Raw genomic sequence first — 20486 nt, forward strand, 5'->3', positions numbered from 1 at the left:
TATGTCTTGGTCTTCAGCCAAAAGGGCACAGGATTTTGAGTCCAAAAGAATGGATTTGTGTCAATTCCATCGCTGACTGGCTGTGTGAACTCTGATATGTTTAACCTCTTCACACCTCAATGTCTATCTACGAGGTAGAAATGATCATTTCTATACTATCTACCTGCATAAACGTAATGAGAAGTAAATGTATAAGAAAGCACTTCATAAATTAAAACTCTATACCAGTGGTCATTAACATTTTATTGTCTGGATTCCTTTGAGAAACTGAAAAATATATGCTTTCCTACACATTTCTCACACATACCCCAAAGCACTTAAAAATATACTCAAAACCTTTATTTCATTTATAGTTTGGACCTGGATGGGGAGGGAATGATTTGAAACCCTGTGGTACAGCAAATGCAAGAGCTCTGGGACAGAAGTGAGCTTGGTCTGTTTGAGGTTATTTGTATAAATTGCAGTATATACAGTATAAACAAGGCCACTATGTTTGAATTGTAGTGGATGTAAGGGAAGAGGTTTGAGCTGAGTTCAAAGAAGTAGACAGAAGTCTACTAAGAAGTAGATCACTTTCGGGAAAAAAGGAGACACTTGAGGGTTTTAAGCAGAGGAATGATAAAAATCAGACTTAAGTTGAGAAAGATCTGTTGTATGGAAAAATGGACTGTAGGGGGAGTAGGTTTACAGGATATGGTGTGTGAGGGATTGAGCGTCCCTCTCTGCCTGGCCCCCAACTCTAAATCTGTGGCCCAAGCAACTTGATGAATGCCTGTGATGTTTACCTACAGCAACGAAGGAATGCTGTGGACTGCTGGAGCCCAGGTATGAGACAGCTATTAAATTCTGTTCTCCTAGACTGTACTGTATTATGTAGCCAGCAATGACTGCCACCATTTTCTCTCCTACTTCTTAAGGATTTAAACAAAAGTAATAGGGGGTGATGGCAGCTTTGGGGCTCCCCAATCCTTGTCACAGTTATAGTATTGGGTTCTCCCAGGAAGACCAAGGGATAACACACTGTTAAGAGCTTTGCATATTACCCCCCAAATGGCCTGAATATCAACCTGTAAATATATATTTACCAGTCAGCAAAACTTTCATTTGCATTTTTTACTTACAAGAGTCTAAAGGGGGGAATTCCCTGGTGGCCCAGTGGTTAGGACTCCACGCTTTCACTGCTGAGGGCCCAGGTTCAATCTCTGGTCAGGGAACTGAGATCCCATGAGCCACACGGCAAAGCCAAAACAAAACAAAACAAGTCTAAAGAGATTATAAATTTGATATCAGGCTATGATTGGTAGAATGTTGCTTTAGGCCATGTTTTTCCAATTGCAAAAAAAATATTTTTTTAATATGGAGTCGCTAATTTTTTTTAGACCTCAACTGTGGTGGGAGGAGTCCATTCTGAGGTAATTTAATCAAAATTAAATGCACTCATAGGAAGATATGAGTAAAATATAGTATACAATGTCCATACAATATATATTACTAATAAAAACATTTATGTAGTGCTTTTTCATATAAAATTAGAGATTATACACTATAAAATACCTTTTTCTATTTTATTGCAGTTTTAAAAATATTCTGCAGTTCTCTGCATTTAACACAGAAGTTTAATATTTAATGGCTTCATACACGTAGAAACTGAAGCCAGGTTACTTTTGTACAACAGTGGAAACTAGGATTCCCTGTGCTTTTGTTAAATTAAAAGCATTCGTAATTATTTCTCAGAAGAGTTAGTCATTAATTAAGGTTTATGAAGTGCTTAGGGAGTGTCATAAGGAAATATACCAAGTCTCACAAGCCCTCTAACATGGAAACCTAGATTTGAAGAAATTAGTAGAATTGCCAATTTAGCATGAATCTTGATAGTTTTAAGTAGTCAATTCTGACCAATGCAGAAAGTAAAAGGAAAGAGAATCAAATTCATCAATTAAATGAAAATGCAACTGACCCAGGCCAGGTGGATACCTGTACAAGCTGAGTGAAATAGAACCCTCCAGTTGTTGCCAGGAGCTATTGATGTGATGACTAAAAACATTACCACCACCACTAGTGCATTTAAGCCTTATTCATTTAAAAAAATTGTTTGGGAAGGGAGCTTAATGAGAGTTTTCTTCTTTTTATGTTTTCATTGAGTGGTTCTAGATGTTTTGTTTTGATCAGAGAAGGCTCTCAGAAAGTTCCCCAAATGAATATTTAATGCTACTGGAAATAGGCGTGGACAACAGGCCTTTGAAAGAAAAGAGCATTTAAATATTTTTTTCTCCTAGTTATAAAGTAATACTTTCTCACCAAAGGAAATCTGTAAAATACAGAAAATTAATTGTTTTTTTATAAGTGACTTTTAATCATACCACCAAGAGATGGCTACTGTTAACAGTTTTTTCCTCATCAGCTAATGCTCCATGGTGGTAAGAACTGTGTTGATTTTAGTTCATCACTGTAACCCTACTACCTAGCACAGTGCCTGGAACAGTTGGCACCTAATTAATATTTATTCAATGAGTGAACATATTAATAGTTCCTTCTAGCATTTTTATGCATACATTAGCTTGTCTGTTAATAATATGGGGTCCATACTGTACTTTTTCACTTTTCGTTATCCCCTGAGGCTTTTCTCGTGATAGCCAATATCTTTCCGTCTAAAGTATGATTTTGCATAAAGCATAATGTTGCATCCAATTTCATACTTCATTTAAACATTTTCCTATGCAAATGAAATCATAGTATGTACTATTTTGTGTCTTGTTTCTTTTGTTCACCATAATGTTTTTGAGATTCATCCATACTGTTGCATGCATCAGTAATTATTTCCTTTTTATTAGCTGAGTAGTATTCTACTGTTTGGGTAATTATTGCTGTTGGGTAAAATACCCAAGAGTAGAATTACTGAATCATAGAGTAGGTGTATATTTAACTTTACAAGAAACTTCCAAAGTAGTTGTAGCATTTTACTCTCCCACCAGCGATGTAGGAGAGTTGCTCCCATCCTTGCCAACACTTCCGTGTTGAGAGTCATTTTTTAAAATTAATTAATTGATTAGTTAATTATTTTTGGCTGCGTTGGATCTTCGTTGCTGCACGTGGGCTTTCTCTAGTTGCGGCGAGTGGGGGCTACTCTTCATTGCGGTGCGCGGGCTTCTCATTGCGGTGGCTTCTCTTGTTGCGGAGCACAGGCTCTAGGTGGGTGGGCTTCAGTAGTTGGGGCACGTGGGCTCAGTAGTTGTAGCGCACGGGCTTAGTTGCTCCGCGGCATGTGGGATCTTCCCGGACCACAGCTCGAAACCGTGTCCCCTGCATTCTTAACCACTGTGCCATCAGGGAAGACCGAGAGTCTTTAATTTTAGCTCTTCTACTAGGCTAGTAAAGTGGTATCTCAGTATGGTTTATTTTGCATTTCCCTGGTGACTAACAATGTTGAGAATCTTTTCATTGGCCATACATATATCTTCTTTGATTGATACTGCGAAATCCCTTTCCAGAGAGATTGTGCTAATTTATAATTCTACCAAGAGTGTCACCTTTTTGTTTTCCATTTTGCTATGTGAAAAATACCATCTTGTTTTAATTCTCATATTTTATTACTTATGAAGTTTGGTGTTAAGGAGTGGCTCCAATTTGAGACCCAGGGACTTCCCTGGTGGTGCAGTGGTTAAGACTCTGTGCTTCCACTGCAGAGGGCATAGGTTCGATCCCTGGTTGGGGAACTAAGATCCTGCATGCTGCCCAGTGTGGCCAAAAAAACAAGGATATATCTGAGATCCGGATAGTTGGTTACTTCTTCCACAACTATTATTGGATAATCCATCTCTTCACATTGGTTTGCAATGTTTTCCTAAACTCTTTGTTTTTAGCCATCCTGTTTATGTTCTCCAGATGACTTTTAGCCTCTACTACGCTGCAGGGACCAATTTATTTTTGACCATTAGAAATTTGCTCTGTTTGATAGACGTGTGGAGCTCTGATTACTTCCTAAGTGAAGAACTTCCTCAGGATATCTGAACAATTCTCTTGGGTGGAAGCCTGAAGTCAAGACCCAAGAAAACAGAACCAAAATCTATTCAGCTCCTTCAGGTGCTCCTGCCTTGCTGGGATTGCTATGAATGGCCTTAGGTCAAAACTGCAAGGCATAATTCAGGGTCTGACTCCAGTGTGTATCCCCAGATCTCCTCCCAATACATAAATCTATATTAAAGGAGATTTGGTTTAACTCCTATAATCTTTTACCTGGAAGCTGTACAAAAGAACTTTCTGCTATGATGGAAGTGTCCTATTCTACCACATCCAATTAGTTAGCCACTAACCACAGGTAGCTATCGAGCACTTATGTGGCTAGTGCACTTAAAGAAATGAATATTTTAATTTTATTTAATTTAAATGTACAGAGCCACCTATGACTACTCATTGGCCACCACAGTAACTGTTAAGACCGGTTTGCCTGTAATTTGCATATACTTCCTTGGATCTCAGTTTCAATATTCCACTATCACGGCTAAAATCAAAATACTTTTGACTTTACCAGGCACTATACTCGATGAGGGAAGACAGTTCCTATTCTAGGCTTACAATTTAAGGAGAGAAAAGGTCAGTTTTTAACCTGGAGAGGAGCCAGATTGCTGACTCTACGGAGACTTGCCCATCGTGTTCCACAGTAAGGATGACCGGGGGAGGCAGGTACTGTGTCACTGCGTCAAAGGGGAAGAAGGGATTGCTTCTAGCTGTGTAGGTGACACGCAGAACTTATGAAAAGGTCAGTTCCTTGCACAGAGGAGGTCTGGCCCAGGGGCTCCATGGAGCTGGCTGCCGTCCCCTTTCTGACGAGTGCAAAGGCAGAGAGGAGGCCACGGCGCCTAGCGGAGGGTCTTACCCACCCACTCGGAAACCGCCCCTCCCCGCGCACTACTGGATAAGAATTAGGATGGACGCGAACGTCCTTCTTACTATACTAACCGCCCTCGACAAATGTGACAACTTAAACCAGGGGTTTAAATGGGTTTGCTGACTGGGGGGAGGGTAAACTGTGGGACGGAGCCTGATCAAATTGATAACGACTCCTAGACAGAGTGGGGGGGAGACCCCGAGGAAAGGGAGGGAGGTCACCCGTGGGGAAGGTCTGGGAGGGCAAGGGCTCCCTGCAAGGTGGCCCCAAGCGGACAGGAGGTGCACTGCTCCGCCGAGAGGCTGCTGGGTCGCTCGGGCCGGGTCACAAGATGGCCGCTGCTCCACTGGGGCTTTTGGTGCAGGACCGAGGGGCCGCTGTTAGGTGCTCCCGGCCCGGGCAGCGCAGGCAGCCGCGAAGGAGTCAACTGCAGGAGGGGCAGGCAGAGAAGGGAAAACGACTGTCGGAAGCTGAAGCGGAAGGAAGCGCGCGTGCGCGGAGGGCGGCCGCGCGGGCCGAGAGCCTCCGCGCGAAGGGTAAAGCCGGGGTCGCCGACTGCCCGGGAGTGGGAGGTCAGGCGGCCGAGCCGGCTGAGGCAGCGGGGCCGCGCGCTGGGCCTCAGCGCGGCGGCGACGGCGGCGGCGGCGCGCGGGCCGCCGGGAAGCTGGGAGGGCGGCGAGCGGGAACGCGCGCGCGCGCACGCGGGGCCGGGCCGCGCACAGCCGCAGCCGCTGGGGTTGCCTCCCTCAACTGCGGTCGCGGGCGCTCGCGACTCCGCGCCTCAGGAGGGAGCGGCCGGTGGGCCCGCATCCTGTCCGTGGGGTTCGAGGCCGGGCTGCCGCGGCCGCCTCCTTCTGGTGCCTGGGCCGCCCTGAGGAGCCGGGCCGGGGCACGGCTGACTGACCGGCCCCGGGGAGCCGAGACCGCTGGAGGCGAAGGCGGAGGCGCACGTCTGGCGGTCTCCTGGACCGGGAGGAGGCCGAGGGGACCATGTCCGGGAGGAACCTCCACCTCTCCACCACGGAACGCGTCATCAAAGGTGCCAAGCGGGCCGGGCCTTCCAGTAGACCCGCGGGAAACGGCCCCCGGCCGGGCGAAGGCTCGGGGCCGGAGGGAGGGAGCCGAGGACAGGAGGCGGGAGGGCGGCGGGGTCCCTGGCGGCGCCCATCCCGGAGGAGGACCTGGAGGGGGTGTGGGAGACGGGAGGCCGGGATCCCCACCGGGGCTCCCCCCGCGGGGGCGCCGGGCGTTTTCTGTTGCACCTGGACCAGTAGCTAGCTGGAGATTGCTTATTTATCTCCCGCAGTGTCGGATTTCCAGGCAGGGTGGCGACTTCTTCTCCCACCACCCCCGAAGAGTCTGGATCCACATATTTTTAAAAAGAAACGATTCCTCTTTTCTAGGCTCTTACCTGGGGGAAGCCATCTAGGGTGATGTGGGTAGGGAGTTGAGTAGACGCTTGCAAGTCAGATCTTTCTGCCGCTCCTCTTCTGTAGGATCAGATCTTTCTTGCAACTTCCCCACCCTTTTTTTAAGGATGGATACCACGTACCTTTTAGCCCACTTTCTTCAGATCATCACAAGTCACTGCTGTTAGTAAAAGAAACAATATAGTGAAATAAATGCAAATAAATTCATATTGTGATATTTGAAAGGGATCTACAGATCTCTTGACATGATTGTTGGTGTTTTATTTTCCTTTTGGCCATAGAGACTTGGAGAATGATGTTCTCTGTTTCAGATGTCCAAAATAAACTAAAGTGTTCCTTACTAATACATACAGGGTTTTACATTGTAGTTGTTTCTGCCCTTAAACTAAGAATAGTGCTTTAAACATAACCACTAATTTATGTGCCTCTTTTGTTCAGACATAAGACAAGTCTTCTCTCTGAGTTTTAATACTCGGTTTGAAAGCACTATTTTGTAAGAAGGGAATATACCGAGACCAGGTGTGTTAGTGACCTCTGAATAAAGGGGTTAGTTGTAAGTGGGGAAAACTATTAAAATACTTTTATTTTTTCATTCTGGTAATTAGAAGGAGAAAGGAAACCAGGATTGGTGACAAGAAAACTTTTTTTTTAAGTGGAGAAAAATTATTGAATGTTCAATGAAGGGAGAGAATTTTAGTGTATAACAGGTTTTTTTTTTCCCCCTAAAAACATTAAGCATCATAAATGTTGATTGTCTGCAATATGTAATTTTAGTGTGTAATGTAGTTTTCCCCCCTAAAAAGTCATCATCATAAGTGTTGATCATAAATGTTAATTATCTACACTATACAATATTTACTAAATGTAATGAGGTTTTTGAGATTTATCTACTCAGCATTTGTGTGGTATCATTAGGGATTTAAGAGAATTGTTCATAGAACTGACAGCCCTTTAACTGCTGAATTCTTTTGACCATTTTAATGTCAGTCTTTATAGTATATAACCCATGAAGAGTATATAACCCTCTCTTAAGATTCAGAATCTACTAAACATAATCTTTTTTGATAAATCAAGGTCATTTTGTACATTAATTTCTGTCCTATGCAGTTAATATGGCTGGTGCATTCTGCTGTATAAGGGTGTTGGCATTTTCCTCCTTTGCTAAAATGACTCCTCACTGCTGTACCAGTTTAGTGCTTTTGTCTGTTCTTAGTTTATCTGCTGCAGTACTGCTCTCTATCTGTCAAAATATGCCCTTCTAATCTGCCACTTCTAAGCTGAAGTAGGCAGGGAAACCAGATAAACCAGAATAGTGTGTCAAGTCAGAATAAATAGGATCTGAGTGAAGCTTAGTGGTAGTCCTCAGACCTTCATGAATCTCAAATTCTGATCGCCATTGTAGTATGTAATTTCTACCGTAACGTGCCGTAAGATATCAAGGAAATTTTTAAATGACCCTTTCAGACCCTTAAATATAAAAGTAAAGTAAAATAAAATGTAGCTAAAATGCAGGTGCTGGCTTATTGCTAGGCATGCCCACAGTTAAGTGAATACCCTCATAGTCTATATGATTCAAATTTGTTTTTTGGTGAAATTTTATAAATTACTGCATATTATAAGATTACCCTTAAAAAAATGAAACATAAATGATTTCAAGCGCTTAGAATGTGTGGATTTGTCTCGTATATAAAAACTTTAGTATAAGAACTTGAACACAGCAATTTTGGCTTCTTGGTGACTTAAGTTGCTTTTTTTCTGGGTTTTCCTGAGTTTGAAATATTGAGGTTTATTCTAAGAAAGTAAGGTGTCACTGTATATATAGCTAAGGTCCGGTTGTACTGTACTGGTTTCTAAATCCTGATCTAATGTTATCTTTTCTGGCCAGAGTTGTTTGCATTTATTCACAGCTGGAAATCTTTTTCAGAGGTGAGACCACACCCCAGTTATTCTTGGTTTTGTCATTTCCTGTTAACTTTAAGTTCTACTTAATTGTTTTGCTTGAGCAAATCTTGGAGAAGAGTGGGTGGGTGGGAGTGATTTGTATTTTGTGCCTTTTAAACAGCAACCTTCCTAAAATGAAGGACTAGATTGGAGGTTTTACTCCTACTTCTCTGGCTTACTTGTGACCTTGCCTTTTTTTTTAACCTTGCCTTTTTACTTAAACTCTCTCTTTTTTGCTTCAATAATCTCATCTGCAAAATAGGGTTAATAATACCTTCTTTGTCAAGCATCTCAGCCACGCAAATGACATAACGGGTGTGAAAAGCTTAAGACAAGGTAGTATTATGAAACATGATAGTAGTGTGAGAATAGATCAGCTACTTTACAAGTGGATAATAGAGAAATCATTAACATTCAAAAAATATCAGAATCAGAAAGCATATGAAATTATAAGTTAGGAAACTGTTCCTAGTCAGGAAAATACCTCTTCTACAATATAAAGGATATCTGGGTGGAATCCCATGGATAACAGCGTACAAACCAATAATACAGTCTGTCTAGTACTTCCCTGGCAGCTGGTTTCTTCTCTAGCAGTTGAAGGTATTTATTTTGTGTTTAAAAATATAAACATTCTTATGATTTCCCTCATTCATTAAATGTTTATGGAGAGCCATCTGTAATGTACTCCCAACTGGTGCTCATTTGCTTCTTCTTTGTTTTAAAAATTAAAATTTGTGTGAGCCTCCAGAACAGTCCATATACACTGGGGGCATCACTACTCGTATCTGGAGCAGAAAATGAGAAACTCAAATAATTGCATTTTGAAAATCTTTCGGCTTGATTTTTTTTTTCTGGTTTCCAAGTTTCTTTTCCTGTTTGAAGGAATTTTTTTTCTTTGACAGTGATTTTTATAAAAAGTTTATTCTTGTAGGCTGAATCTTTTCGGAAGCAACAAGGAAATTTCACTAGGCATTACATAACAAATATAGAGAATCCATTGTCTGAGTTTGCTCTTTGGTGGCCGAATGGGTTTTTTTTTTTTCCTGTAATTTTCTGATTATTATTTATTTATTTATTTATTTATTTTTGGCTGTGTTGGGTCTGAATAAAGGGGTTAGTTGTAAGTGGGGAAAACTATTAAAATACTTTTATTTTTTCATTCTGGTAATTAGAAGGAGAAAGGAAACCAGGATTGGTGACAAGAAAACTTTGTTTTCTTTGTTTTCTGTGCGAGGGCTTTCTCCAGTTGAGGCAAGCGGGGGCCACTCTTCATCGCGGTGCGCGGGCCTCTCACTATCGCGGCCTCTCTTGTTGCGGAGCACAGGCTCCAGACGCGCAGGCTCAGCAGTTGTGGCTCACGGGCCTAGTTGCTCCGCGGCATGTGGGATCCTCCCAGACCAGGGCTCGAACCCGTGTCCCTTGCATCGGCAGGCAGATTCTCAACCACTGCACCACCTGGGAAGCCCCGGCCAAATGGGTTTTAACAGAAGTAAGACTTCTTTTTTTTTTTTAAATCATTGAATTGTGCACTTTATTTATTTATTTTTACTATTTAAAAATCTTTATTCAAATCAGATCTATGCTTATTATTTACATTATCTTTCATTTAGGATTAAAATATAATATCCATCTGTAGTTTAAATCATACTTTTAGCCCTTTACAAAATACGAAGTTAAAGTTGTTATAGTTTAAAACTGAATAGAATTGGGGACATTAGATTTTTAAATGAAAATGAAAAATTATGATACATTAGAACATTCATGTACACATACTAGACAAAGAGTGGTAGAACAAGACAAAATATAGTAATTTTCTATTTTTTCTTGTGGCTATTTTCTATATACTATAAATCACATACTTTTAATAAGCATTTAAATAAAACTTTAAATTAATAAATCAAATGCCAAATGAAGCATTACAAGAAAAACATTTTCCTGAACTTTTCTTTTCGCTTACTTAAACTACATGTTTTCCTAGGTTAGAAATTATCCATATTTAGAATATCTTAAAGTATAGATACATTTGATCCCCATATGTTAAACACTGTACAACTGGAAGTTCTCAAAAAAGAGGTAAAGAAAAAGAAAGAAATGGTACTCTCAATTTAGCTTCCCAAGAGTTAGAAGGATGCCCAGTCTGTGCTTAGTTGTCTATATATGAAACAACAATGTTCACACCCCCTTCTTCTTTGTTTATATTCTTGACATTGTTATGATTTATATTACCTGTTTTCTTTCAAGAATGGAAACATCTGACTGCGATCTATCTTCTTTATTAAAATATAAATATTTTCTAGAATATGGACAGATAAGTTTTAATGACAAACAGCAAAATACAGCAACCAATATTCAGTAGGTATTCTGCCACTTAGTGGAGTTTTTCAAGAAAGCAATTCAGTACACCTTCTCAACTTACAAATGTATGTGCACTTTATTTTTATTTATTTTAAAAATAAATTTATTTATTTTATTTATTTATTTTTGGCAGTGTTGGGTCTTTGTTGCTGCGCGTGGGCTTCCTCTAGTTGTGGTGAGAGGGGCTACTCTTCCTTGCGGTGCACGGGCTTCTCATTGCGGTGGCTTCTCTTGTTGCGGAGCATGGGCTCTAGGTACGCGGGCTTCAGTAGTTGTGGCTCGCGGGCTCTAGAGCGCAGGCTTGGTAGTTGTGGTGCACGGGCTTAGTTGCTCTGTGGTATGCAGGAACTTCCCGGACCAGGGCTCAAACCCGTGTCCCTGCATTGGCAGGGGGATTCTTAACCACTGCACCACTAGGGAAGCTCCAGACTTCTTTTCAGGAGGATGCTGATAGAGTTCTCCCATTCTCTTGGAATTCAAATGTAGAATGTACTGCCATTTGTAGCACACATTGAAGGCTGCTGGTTCTTTAATATCCTGGCACTCGGAATAGTGTGGCTATAGCTTTCTTAAAAAATTTTAGGAAGAGTAGTATGGACAGAAATGGCTATTTCCACAAGTATATCCTGAACCCCATTTCAGTCTCTGGTACCTATACCTCATTTATTTGCCCTCTGTCCCCTCTCTCCATTTTTCATATTATGAGAACGGATTTACCAAGGATTAAAAAAAATTTTTTTCTTTTAAATGTAAGCTTAACCCTGCTAATTATAAAACTTGAAAGGCAAAAGGGAAGAAAACAAAGCCTTCATATTCCTTCCTTCCAGAAACTACTATTCTTAATACTTTTCATTACTGTACTTTCATTAATACTTTTCAATACAGTTGACCCTTGAACAATACAGGTTTGAACTGTGGGCCCACTTATACGTGGATTTTTTTTCAATAGTAAATACTACAGTACTACATGATCCAAGGATGGTTGAATCTGAGGATGTGGAACCATGGATAGGGAGGAACTTTGGGTATGGGGGAACCACCCATGTATGTACAGAGGGCTGATTGTAAGATGTACTTGGATTTTCTACTGTGTGGAAGGTTAGCACCTCTAACCCCCTCTTTATTCAAGGGTCAACTGTATTTCCATCTACTGGTATATTTTAAATTAAAAGGAAAATGGATGACATATATTAAACCTTTTATTCTGCAAATATCTCATATTATTTTAACATAAATATTGTAATTTTACCTAAATTCTTTCATATTGGTTTCAATCAGCATGAAAATGATTTGAAAGTGCTTGTATTCATATTTTGGTCCTTTATATTTTCAGTCATTTGATACAATGCCAACCCAGAAGAAACATTTTCAAGTATAAATATTCAATGTGAGCAAGTCATATAGCACACATCTGTTGAATTTGTCAACATTATTTAAGTTATACTTAGTTTACCATTGTAATTAACAACTGCCAAACTATAATATTTATTTATTTATTTTTTTTGGTGTATACATTTCTTTTTTTTTTTTTACATTTTTATTGGAGTATAATTGCTTTACAATGGTCTGTTAGTTTCTGCTTTATAAGAAAGTGAATCAGCTATACATATATGTATATCCCTGTATCTCTTCCCTCTTGCGTCTCCCTCCCTCCCACCCTCCCTATGCCACCCCTCTAGGTGGTCACAAAGCACCGAGCTGATCTCCCTGTGCTATGGGGCTGCTTCCCACTAGCTATCGGTTTTACATTTGGTAGTGTATATATGTCCATGCCACTCTCTCACTTTGTCCCACCTTACCCTTCCCTCTCCCAGAGTCCTCAAGTCCATTCTCTAGTAGGTCTGCGTCTTTATTCCCGTCCTGCCCCTAGGTTCTTCATGACCTTTTTTTTTTTTTTTTAGATTCCATATATATGTGTTAGCATACGGTATTTGTTTTCCTCTTTCTGACTTACTTCATTCTGTATGACAGACTATAAGTCCATCCACCTCACTACAAATAACTCAATTTCGTTTCTTTTTATGGCTGAGTAATATTACGTTGTATATATGTGCCACATCTTCTTTATCCATTCATCTGTCGATGGACACTTAGGTTGGTTCCATGTCCTGGCTATTGTAAATAGAGCTGCAGTGAACATTGTGGTGCATGACTCTTTTTGAATTACGGTTTTCTCAGGGTATATGCCCAGTAGTGGGATTGCTGGGTCATATGGTAGTTCTATTTTTAGTTTTTTAAGGAACCTCCATACTGTTCTCCATAGTGGCTGTATCAATTTACATTCCCACCAACAGTGCAAGAGGGTTCCTTTTTCTCCACACCCTCTCCAGCATTTACTGTTTATAGATTTTTTGATGATGGCCATTCTGACTGGTGTGAGATGATATCTCATTGTACAAACTATAATATTTAAACACTGGAAATTGATGCTCTTTGAGATTCACACCTCTGAGTGAAAGTCTCAAACCTCAGAAAGGACATCTTAATTTAAACACTTAATTTTTTTTTTTCCAAGCAGGAATAAGGTGTTCTTTTTTACCCATATGATAATGGTTGTGACTGAAGCCTTATGTATATCAGCCATTTGGTAATAAAGCTTTCTTCCATAAAGTAACATTATCACATTTTACTGTAAAATTAAAAAAAAAAAAAGCTATTGAATTATTGGAGAGACAAGTGCTAAGGACTCATTACTTAAAGTGAATTAAAGAATTAATTAACACAGGGGACTATATTCAATATCCTGTGATAAACTATAATGGAAAAGAATATGAAAAAGAATATATATATGTATAACTGAGTCACTTTGCTGTACAGCAGAAATTAAACACAACATTGTAAATCAACTATACTTCAATAAAATTTTTTAAAAAAAGAATTAAACACTTTTCCTAAGCAGTATTTGGTAATAGAGTATTTTTCCATTAAAGTGACATTTTGGGGAAAAGCTAATTTTTAGACATACGTCTATGAGAGACAGAATTATTCAACTAATTCTCATATTTGTGGTCATTTCAGAGCTTTGCTGCTACTAATGGCAATAAAGAGGTGTCTTTTAATCTTTTCATCCTTTGGTGCAATCACTAATAGAATATAACACTCTGTTTTAAAGTTTTCATGTTAAATTTTAGCTTCATTTGAAATTGCAAAACTGAGGTCTAAAAATTTCAACCTAACCTAAGTGATATCTGACTTAGTTATCTTTATAGTCTACCTAATTATTCAGATGTATGCAGAGAGAACTTTTAGTTCCCTATATTCAGTTTTATTTTGTTGGCAAACTAGACTTTTATCATGAAATCTTTTAGTTTCTTGAGTCTTTGTTTATTATTAGAAGAGGGTATAACTTGGTAATTAGGCTCTCTAGACTGGGTGACAGAAAAATATGCTATATTAGCTGGCCAAGGGAATGTGTATCTTTGATGATCATTATTAGATTTATTGAATACTAAGAATTCATGATGTTTTTGTGCAGTGTCTAGACAATGTCAGCCCAAGAGAGTGAAATTCTGAATGAAGTAAACACTAGGAGATAATTTAAGAATGCATTCAAGAATTGCCAATGGAATCCTTGCTAAAGATGTTTACCCTGTATCTAGTTATAGTAAATGATCAGACAAATCCAGTTTATGGGACTTTCTACAAGACAAATGGTCTGAACTCTTCAAAAGTGTCAAAGTGATAACAGTAAACATCAATTTTAATGGTAGAATTCTGTGGCATTGCTGTCCAATAGATCTTATAACAATGGCAACAGTGTTCTCCACACTGTCCAGTAGAGTAGGCACTAGTCAAATGTGGCTATTGATCATTTGAAATGTGGCTAATGGTATTGCAGAGCTATATTTTTAATTTTATTTTAAAAAATGTCAAAGTGATGAAAAATAAAAAGGCAAGAGGACTATTCTAGATGAGAGAAGATGAAAGAGAAATGACAAGTACAGTGCCAAGCCTGGATTGGGAAAATGAAAAAAGTCATAGAGGACATTTTGGGGACAACTGGGGAAATTTGAATATGGAGTATATATTAGATATAGTATATCAATGGGAAATGTCTTGGGTGTGTGATATGGTATTGTGGTTATAAAGGAGAATGTTCTTATTCTTAGGTAATACCCGATGAAGTATTTAAGTTGAAATGTCATGATATCTGCAATTTGTTTTCATATGGTTCAGGAAAAAAAAAATGTACTTGTTAAGAGAGAAAGCAAAAGTGGCAAAATGTTTACCATGGTGAATATGGGTAAAGAGCAAATGGATATTCATTTTACTATTCTTTCACTTTTTAATAGGGTTTCAGTTTTTCAAAATATAAAGTTGAGAGAAAAAAGAGTACAGTTAAGAAATGCCTTACATAACTAGACTCAGGAAAGGCACTATCATATATGAGGATTCAGTGGTGGCTTAGTGAAGGCAAGCTAAAGAGAAGAACATGAGTTTTAAAGTATATTATAGCTGATGTGGCGTGGAGGCAACTTGCTTAGTAGGAAAAGAGGTTGTTGCAGCTACATGATGGGTCTTGGAAGAACATGCAGAAGTAAGGATGGAGAAAGCAAGTATACTTGACTAAGGAGTTGAGAGGGTGGGTAAACTAGAAGTGTCAGAGAATGGGAAGAGGTTAAATGAAGAAAAGGAGAAGGAAGAGGAATAGCTGTAAACTATCAGTGATCAGTTGACAGTTGACAGAAAACTATCAGTGATCAGATCCCATTATTAAGGAGATAGCAAGATTATTTTGATGGCTATGTGTTAAAAACAAACAAACAACTGAGGCTTAGTTGGCTTATAAATGTAATCCAAAATTATGGAAAATTCAAACATTACCCAAACAGATATGGTGACAGACTTGCTTTTTGGAGAGATTCAAGTGAGTAAGGCGGTAGAGGAATAAAATAAATATTAAAAAGCACTAATAAGGAGAGAAGATGGAAAGCATTTCCTAAGTATATTTCCCATCCCTGTTAATCATACCACTTACCCATTTAGTCACTGGCTCACATGACAAGCCTGGGAGTCAGGCCAGACTCTCCTATCCCTTTCACTTCATATCCCGTTCTACCAGAATCAGTTCTGTGGACTTCTGGTTTCTGCATAAACTTCTGCTTCATCTCCCTCTCCTACTTCTTGCTTGTACTATTGCAGTAGCCACTTGCTAAGGCTATTTAATCTAATCTCCATGTTGCCATCATGATCTTTGGATAATGTAAAGGATCATTCATGTGCTTGAAATCCTTCATGAACGTTTCCAGCCCATAGGATAAACTGTAACTTTGTTGATATAGAAGTTCCTTCGTGCTAAACCTCTAGCCTTGTGTTAGTTCCTCCTCGTTTCACACCCCCATTCCCAAACCTACTTTCCTACTCCTTGTGGTTCCCTAGAATGCCATGTCGTGTTGTATCTGTGAATGGGCTCTTTGCATTACTTCTCTGAAGAATCTTGTCCCCCAACTTGACTAGCTCCTATCTATCTTTCAAGATTTAGCCAAGAGGACACCTGAGAAGCTTTTTCTCCTTTACTAGGACGTTGTATGAGTAATGGTTTTAGAACATGGGCTTTGAAGTCAGGTGAACCTGGATTCAAATTCTGCCTCTTTTGGTATCTGTGTGACCTTGGACAAATCACTTAACTTTGTTTTACCTCCGTTTCCCTATTTGAGGAAGAGGGATAATAAAACTTAGCTTGCAGGATAGTTGTAAGGATGAAATAAACTCCACAAAGTGCAGTGACAGGCACATAGTAAGTGCTCAGTACATGTTAGCTGCTATCATCATCAGAAGAAGAATTAGATATTGCCTCCCATGTGCTCCCATGAGCAGTCTCATTGCTTTACAAATTTCTTTAAATATTTTAATTGTATTTTATTTATTTATCTGGCCGCACCGTGGGGTGTGTGGGATCTTAGTTCCCCAACCAGGGATCAAACCCATGCTCCCTGCATTGGAAGCGTGGAGTCTTAACCACTGGACCTCCAAGGAAGTCCAAGAACTGTGTGTTCTTAATGTTGAATACAGTGCCTAGCACATATCCGCTTAGTAATTGTTTAAGTGAAAGCATAAGAAGCTTATTTTATTGAAGACGGTGTAGGGAAGAGCACAGGCGCTGCTCATTACTAGTTGTGTGACTTTTGTCATTTGTTTTCCTTGCTTCAAGTTTAAAATGGGAGATAACAGTACCTACCTCAGAATTTAAAGATTGTATTTCATATTGTACAATATTATGTAGAGTGCTTAGCATAGTGCCCATAGTGGGTGCTTAATAAATGTTAGCTGTTCTTTATTAAATGAATTCTTCTTGAATCTTGGTGAGATCTGACAGCAGGTCTGTTTGACTTTAAGTGGCATATCTGCAATGATAGTTTAACAGTGTTATATTTTATATTTTCCAACCTTAATCTCCTTAGCTTTTGAAAGGACTTAAAGGTAAAATCCTTAATAAAAATGGTGAAAATTTCCTTTTCTATAATATAGATAGAATTTTGGAAATCATGTATTCAGAAACGGATATTTCATGAGTTCCTACTACAAGCAACACGTTTCTGGTTATACTCAGAAGCTTAAATACTGTCTTGAAAAGTACTCAGTATAGCATATGATAACCTCCCAAAAATGTGACAGAAAATTAGAACTGCGGAGCTTCCTATGACTAGTAACTACCGGGAAGAGCAGATGACTAAACTGTAGACTATATCTCGTAAGAAATGTTTGCTCCTTCACTCTATAAATTGATAGTCCTTTCAGGTTTAAACTTTAATGGTTGATCAGTGGCCTAAAGAGGTAAGACTTAATTTGTGTTTTTTTGTGTGTATGCCTAGGTACATTTTATTCTTGTGACCTAAGGCTTTGTGGAAGTTTAAAAATAAAATAAGATAGTTTTAATGAATGGCCAGAGTAATAACAGTAATTGGTGGATTTATTCATGAAAGCAAGTTAGTTGTTTTTTACTATTGTGCATTGTTTTATTGAACACATATGATCACTATAAAGTTATTGTTTCTGTCAGGCTAGTGAGTTCTGTGACTATCAAAGAACAGAGGGAATAATCTGAAGGAGCTATTTCAGATTACTGAAATAAAATTATTTGTTCTGATCAGTTATGAAAGGACCTGAAAGGTACATATGACTTTCACTAATAATATCTAATATAACCTCTTAAGCAGTGTTTAACTGGTTCATGATTGGAAACGCAGGTGAGTAGATTAGGAAATAAGTCTGCAAAAGTAGGGCAGGCTTGCTGGCTTAAAATAGGAATGAAAGCAGGGTTATTTAGAGTGAACAGAGATAGCTATTTAGGTAAATCCTAGTGTCCCGTGAGGATAAGACCACACAGTAATCTAAAAATAATAGCTTATAGGCCAATAACTTTTAAGGGTTATCTTATACTTACTGTAGGATTAAAGTGGTCGTCACCAATGTGGTCTTTCTCTTTAACGCAGTTCTGCATCAGATGTTAGACGTATGAAAATATGTGTCATTTATGTATTGGATGTATATTGAAGCCATATACTGAATTGAATTGAATTTGACCATGAAAAGGCTGCAGAATTTCTTCAGTGTACTTTAGGAACTTAGTTTTAAAAATTTATTAAATTTTTATTTTGATGATTATAGAGTCACAGGATACTGCAAAGAAAGGTACAGGAAAGTCCTATACATCCTCCCCTAGGTCTGTTCCACAATGTCAGTATCCCACACTACCACAGTACTATATAGCAAAATCAAGAAATTGACATTGGCGCAATCCAGATAGCTTATTCAAGTTTCACCAGTTATACATGGACTTGTGTGTTTATGTGTGTGTGTGTGTGTGTGTGTAGCTCTGTGCACTTTCACATGTGTATAGCTACCACCACAATCAAGATACTCAACTGTATCATCACCACAAGACTCTTGTGTTACTACCCCTTTGTAGCCACACCCATCCCCTTCAGAAACTCATTTTTATAGTTTGGTTATTGTTTTGAATCATGTGCAAACCTGATTTGATTGGGTTTTTGCTTCTGAGTTGGAAGCATTGTAAAATAACTTTTATTGCAATACAGGTAATCTAACAGCACCTGACTCATGGTAAAAACTAGGTTAAAATGTGTTAGCAGTTTGGGAGAACTGAAAACTTTCTTGGCTAAATATATATAGACTTAGAATGATGATTCTGAACTCTGGTTACCAACCAGAATCACCTGTGGAGCTTAAAAAAAACATGAAGAAAACATGAGTACCTTGGCCTCATTCCAGATAAATCTGGAAAGCAATGTTGAATATAAAAATGAAAGTTACAAAAGGATACACAGGAACTTCCCTGGTGGCGCAGAAGTTAAGAATCTGCCTGCCAATGCTGGTGACATGGGTTTGAGCCCTGGTCCGGGAAGATCCCACATGCCACAGAGCAACTAAGCCCATGCGCCACAACTACTGAGCCTGTGCTCTAGAGACCGTGAGCCACAACTACGGAGCCCGCTCGCCTAGAGCCCGTGCTCCGCAACAAGAGAAGCCACCGCAATGAGAAGCCCGCACACCACAACGAAGAGTAGCCCCCGCTTGCCACAACTACAGAAAGCCCATGTGCAACAACAAAGACCCAACACAGCCAAAAATAAATAATAAATAAATTAATTAATTTTTAAAAAAATGATACACAGTATGACACCACATATGTAAAAATTTTAATATTGTGCATAGATATATTTATAACAAAAAATTATATACATGTGGGAAGGATACACAAGTACCTAAAGGTACTAATTACCCCTGGGATGAAGGAAAAGGATGAAGGATCTCTTCAATTATATCTGTAACATTTTAGGTCTTGAAAAATATTTGAAACAGGTATGACAAACTTAATATTTTAAATCTACATGGCAGGTACATGGGTGTTTGTAATATTTGTATTATTTCCTATACCATTTTATATAAAATTATTTTTTGAAATATTTCATTAAAATTTGTATACATGTAGTATATTACATATGTGTCTGGAATTTCCTCTTTTCTCCCTTTTAGTATACCTTCTATTTATTTTATTTTGGTGCCAAGAGTGGAGTGCTTCTATAACAAATACCCAAAAATGAGAAAGTGGCTTTGTAACTTCCAGAAGACCCAGCTCAAATTTCAACTTTCTGATGCCCTTCCTTGATTTCTGTAGCCATCTACTGATAATCCCCTTTATAATCTTCCATACAGTCTGTACCGTACAGTGTATTGCTTAACTGTTCTGTGTTGATATTACATCTTGTTTTATATGAATTATTTTGTCTACTTAAAAAGAACATAAATTTCTTTAAGGTAGAATCCATATGTTAAAATTATATAAGCTATACCTTACCTACACAGTATGAGCATGTAGTAGATGCCAGATAAATATTGAATTATTTAACTTAGAATATAATTACCTCCCTAGTATTTTTGAATTTCCCTCAAAGAACCCTTCCAGTTCTTTTTCTGCTATAGATTTCAGAACTTCAGGTTTTAACAAACATCACTGTTATCCAGGATTTTAGGAAGGCTAGATATAGGAATTTAGATCTATCCAGGTATTGAATGTTTTATTTTTCAGTTAGTAACATTGTATAACCATGAATTCTGTAAACTCTAGAATTGTGTAAAATCCTGGATTGTGTAAAATTCTTTTGCTTTTGCTCATATCTTGTGTATGAATGTTATTTGTCTTATGTCTACGTAGGTCTCATTTGAACTTAAATTTTAGTGGCTTCTCAGAGAGATTATTTTCATTCTAACCTGTCTTATTTTACTTTGATTTATGTATTAAGAAAAAGTATTACAGATTATTTGGTGAAGCACTATAGCAGAAGAACTTAGTCTCTGGAATCAGTTGACATGGGGTCAAATTCCAGCTCCTCCAGTTACTAGTTGTGAGATTT

The 20486-nt window shown here is 38.6% G+C and overlaps 1 protein-coding gene across 7 annotated transcripts in view; it reads left to right on the plus strand.

Moving 5' to 3' along the window:
• Positions 1-5197: 5197 nt before the first annotated feature.
• PPP3CC (protein phosphatase 3 catalytic subunit gamma) overlaps positions 5198-20486 on the plus strand; it is an 88494-nt gene continuing 73205 nt past the window's right edge. For 3 of the 7 annotated variants that reach the window (XM_082470662.1, XM_082470664.1, XM_082470663.1), the window contains exon 1: positions 5198-5421. In XM_082470662.1, coding sequence (XP_082326788.1) covers positions 5217-5421 — 205 coding nt within the window. In that variant the 5' untranslated portion in view covers positions 5198-5216. Of the gene's footprint in view, positions 5422-5564; positions 5925-20486 lie in introns of those variants that run through there. The other 4 variants (XM_082470665.1, XM_082470666.1, XM_082470667.1 and 1 more) reach the window with 4 other exon arrangements.

This window comes from Balaenoptera physalus (genome assembly GCF_965194825.1).
Source record: "Balaenoptera physalus genome assembly, chromosome: 7".
Classification (NCBI taxonomy): Eukaryota; Metazoa; Chordata; class Mammalia; order Artiodactyla; family Balaenopteridae; genus Balaenoptera; species Balaenoptera physalus.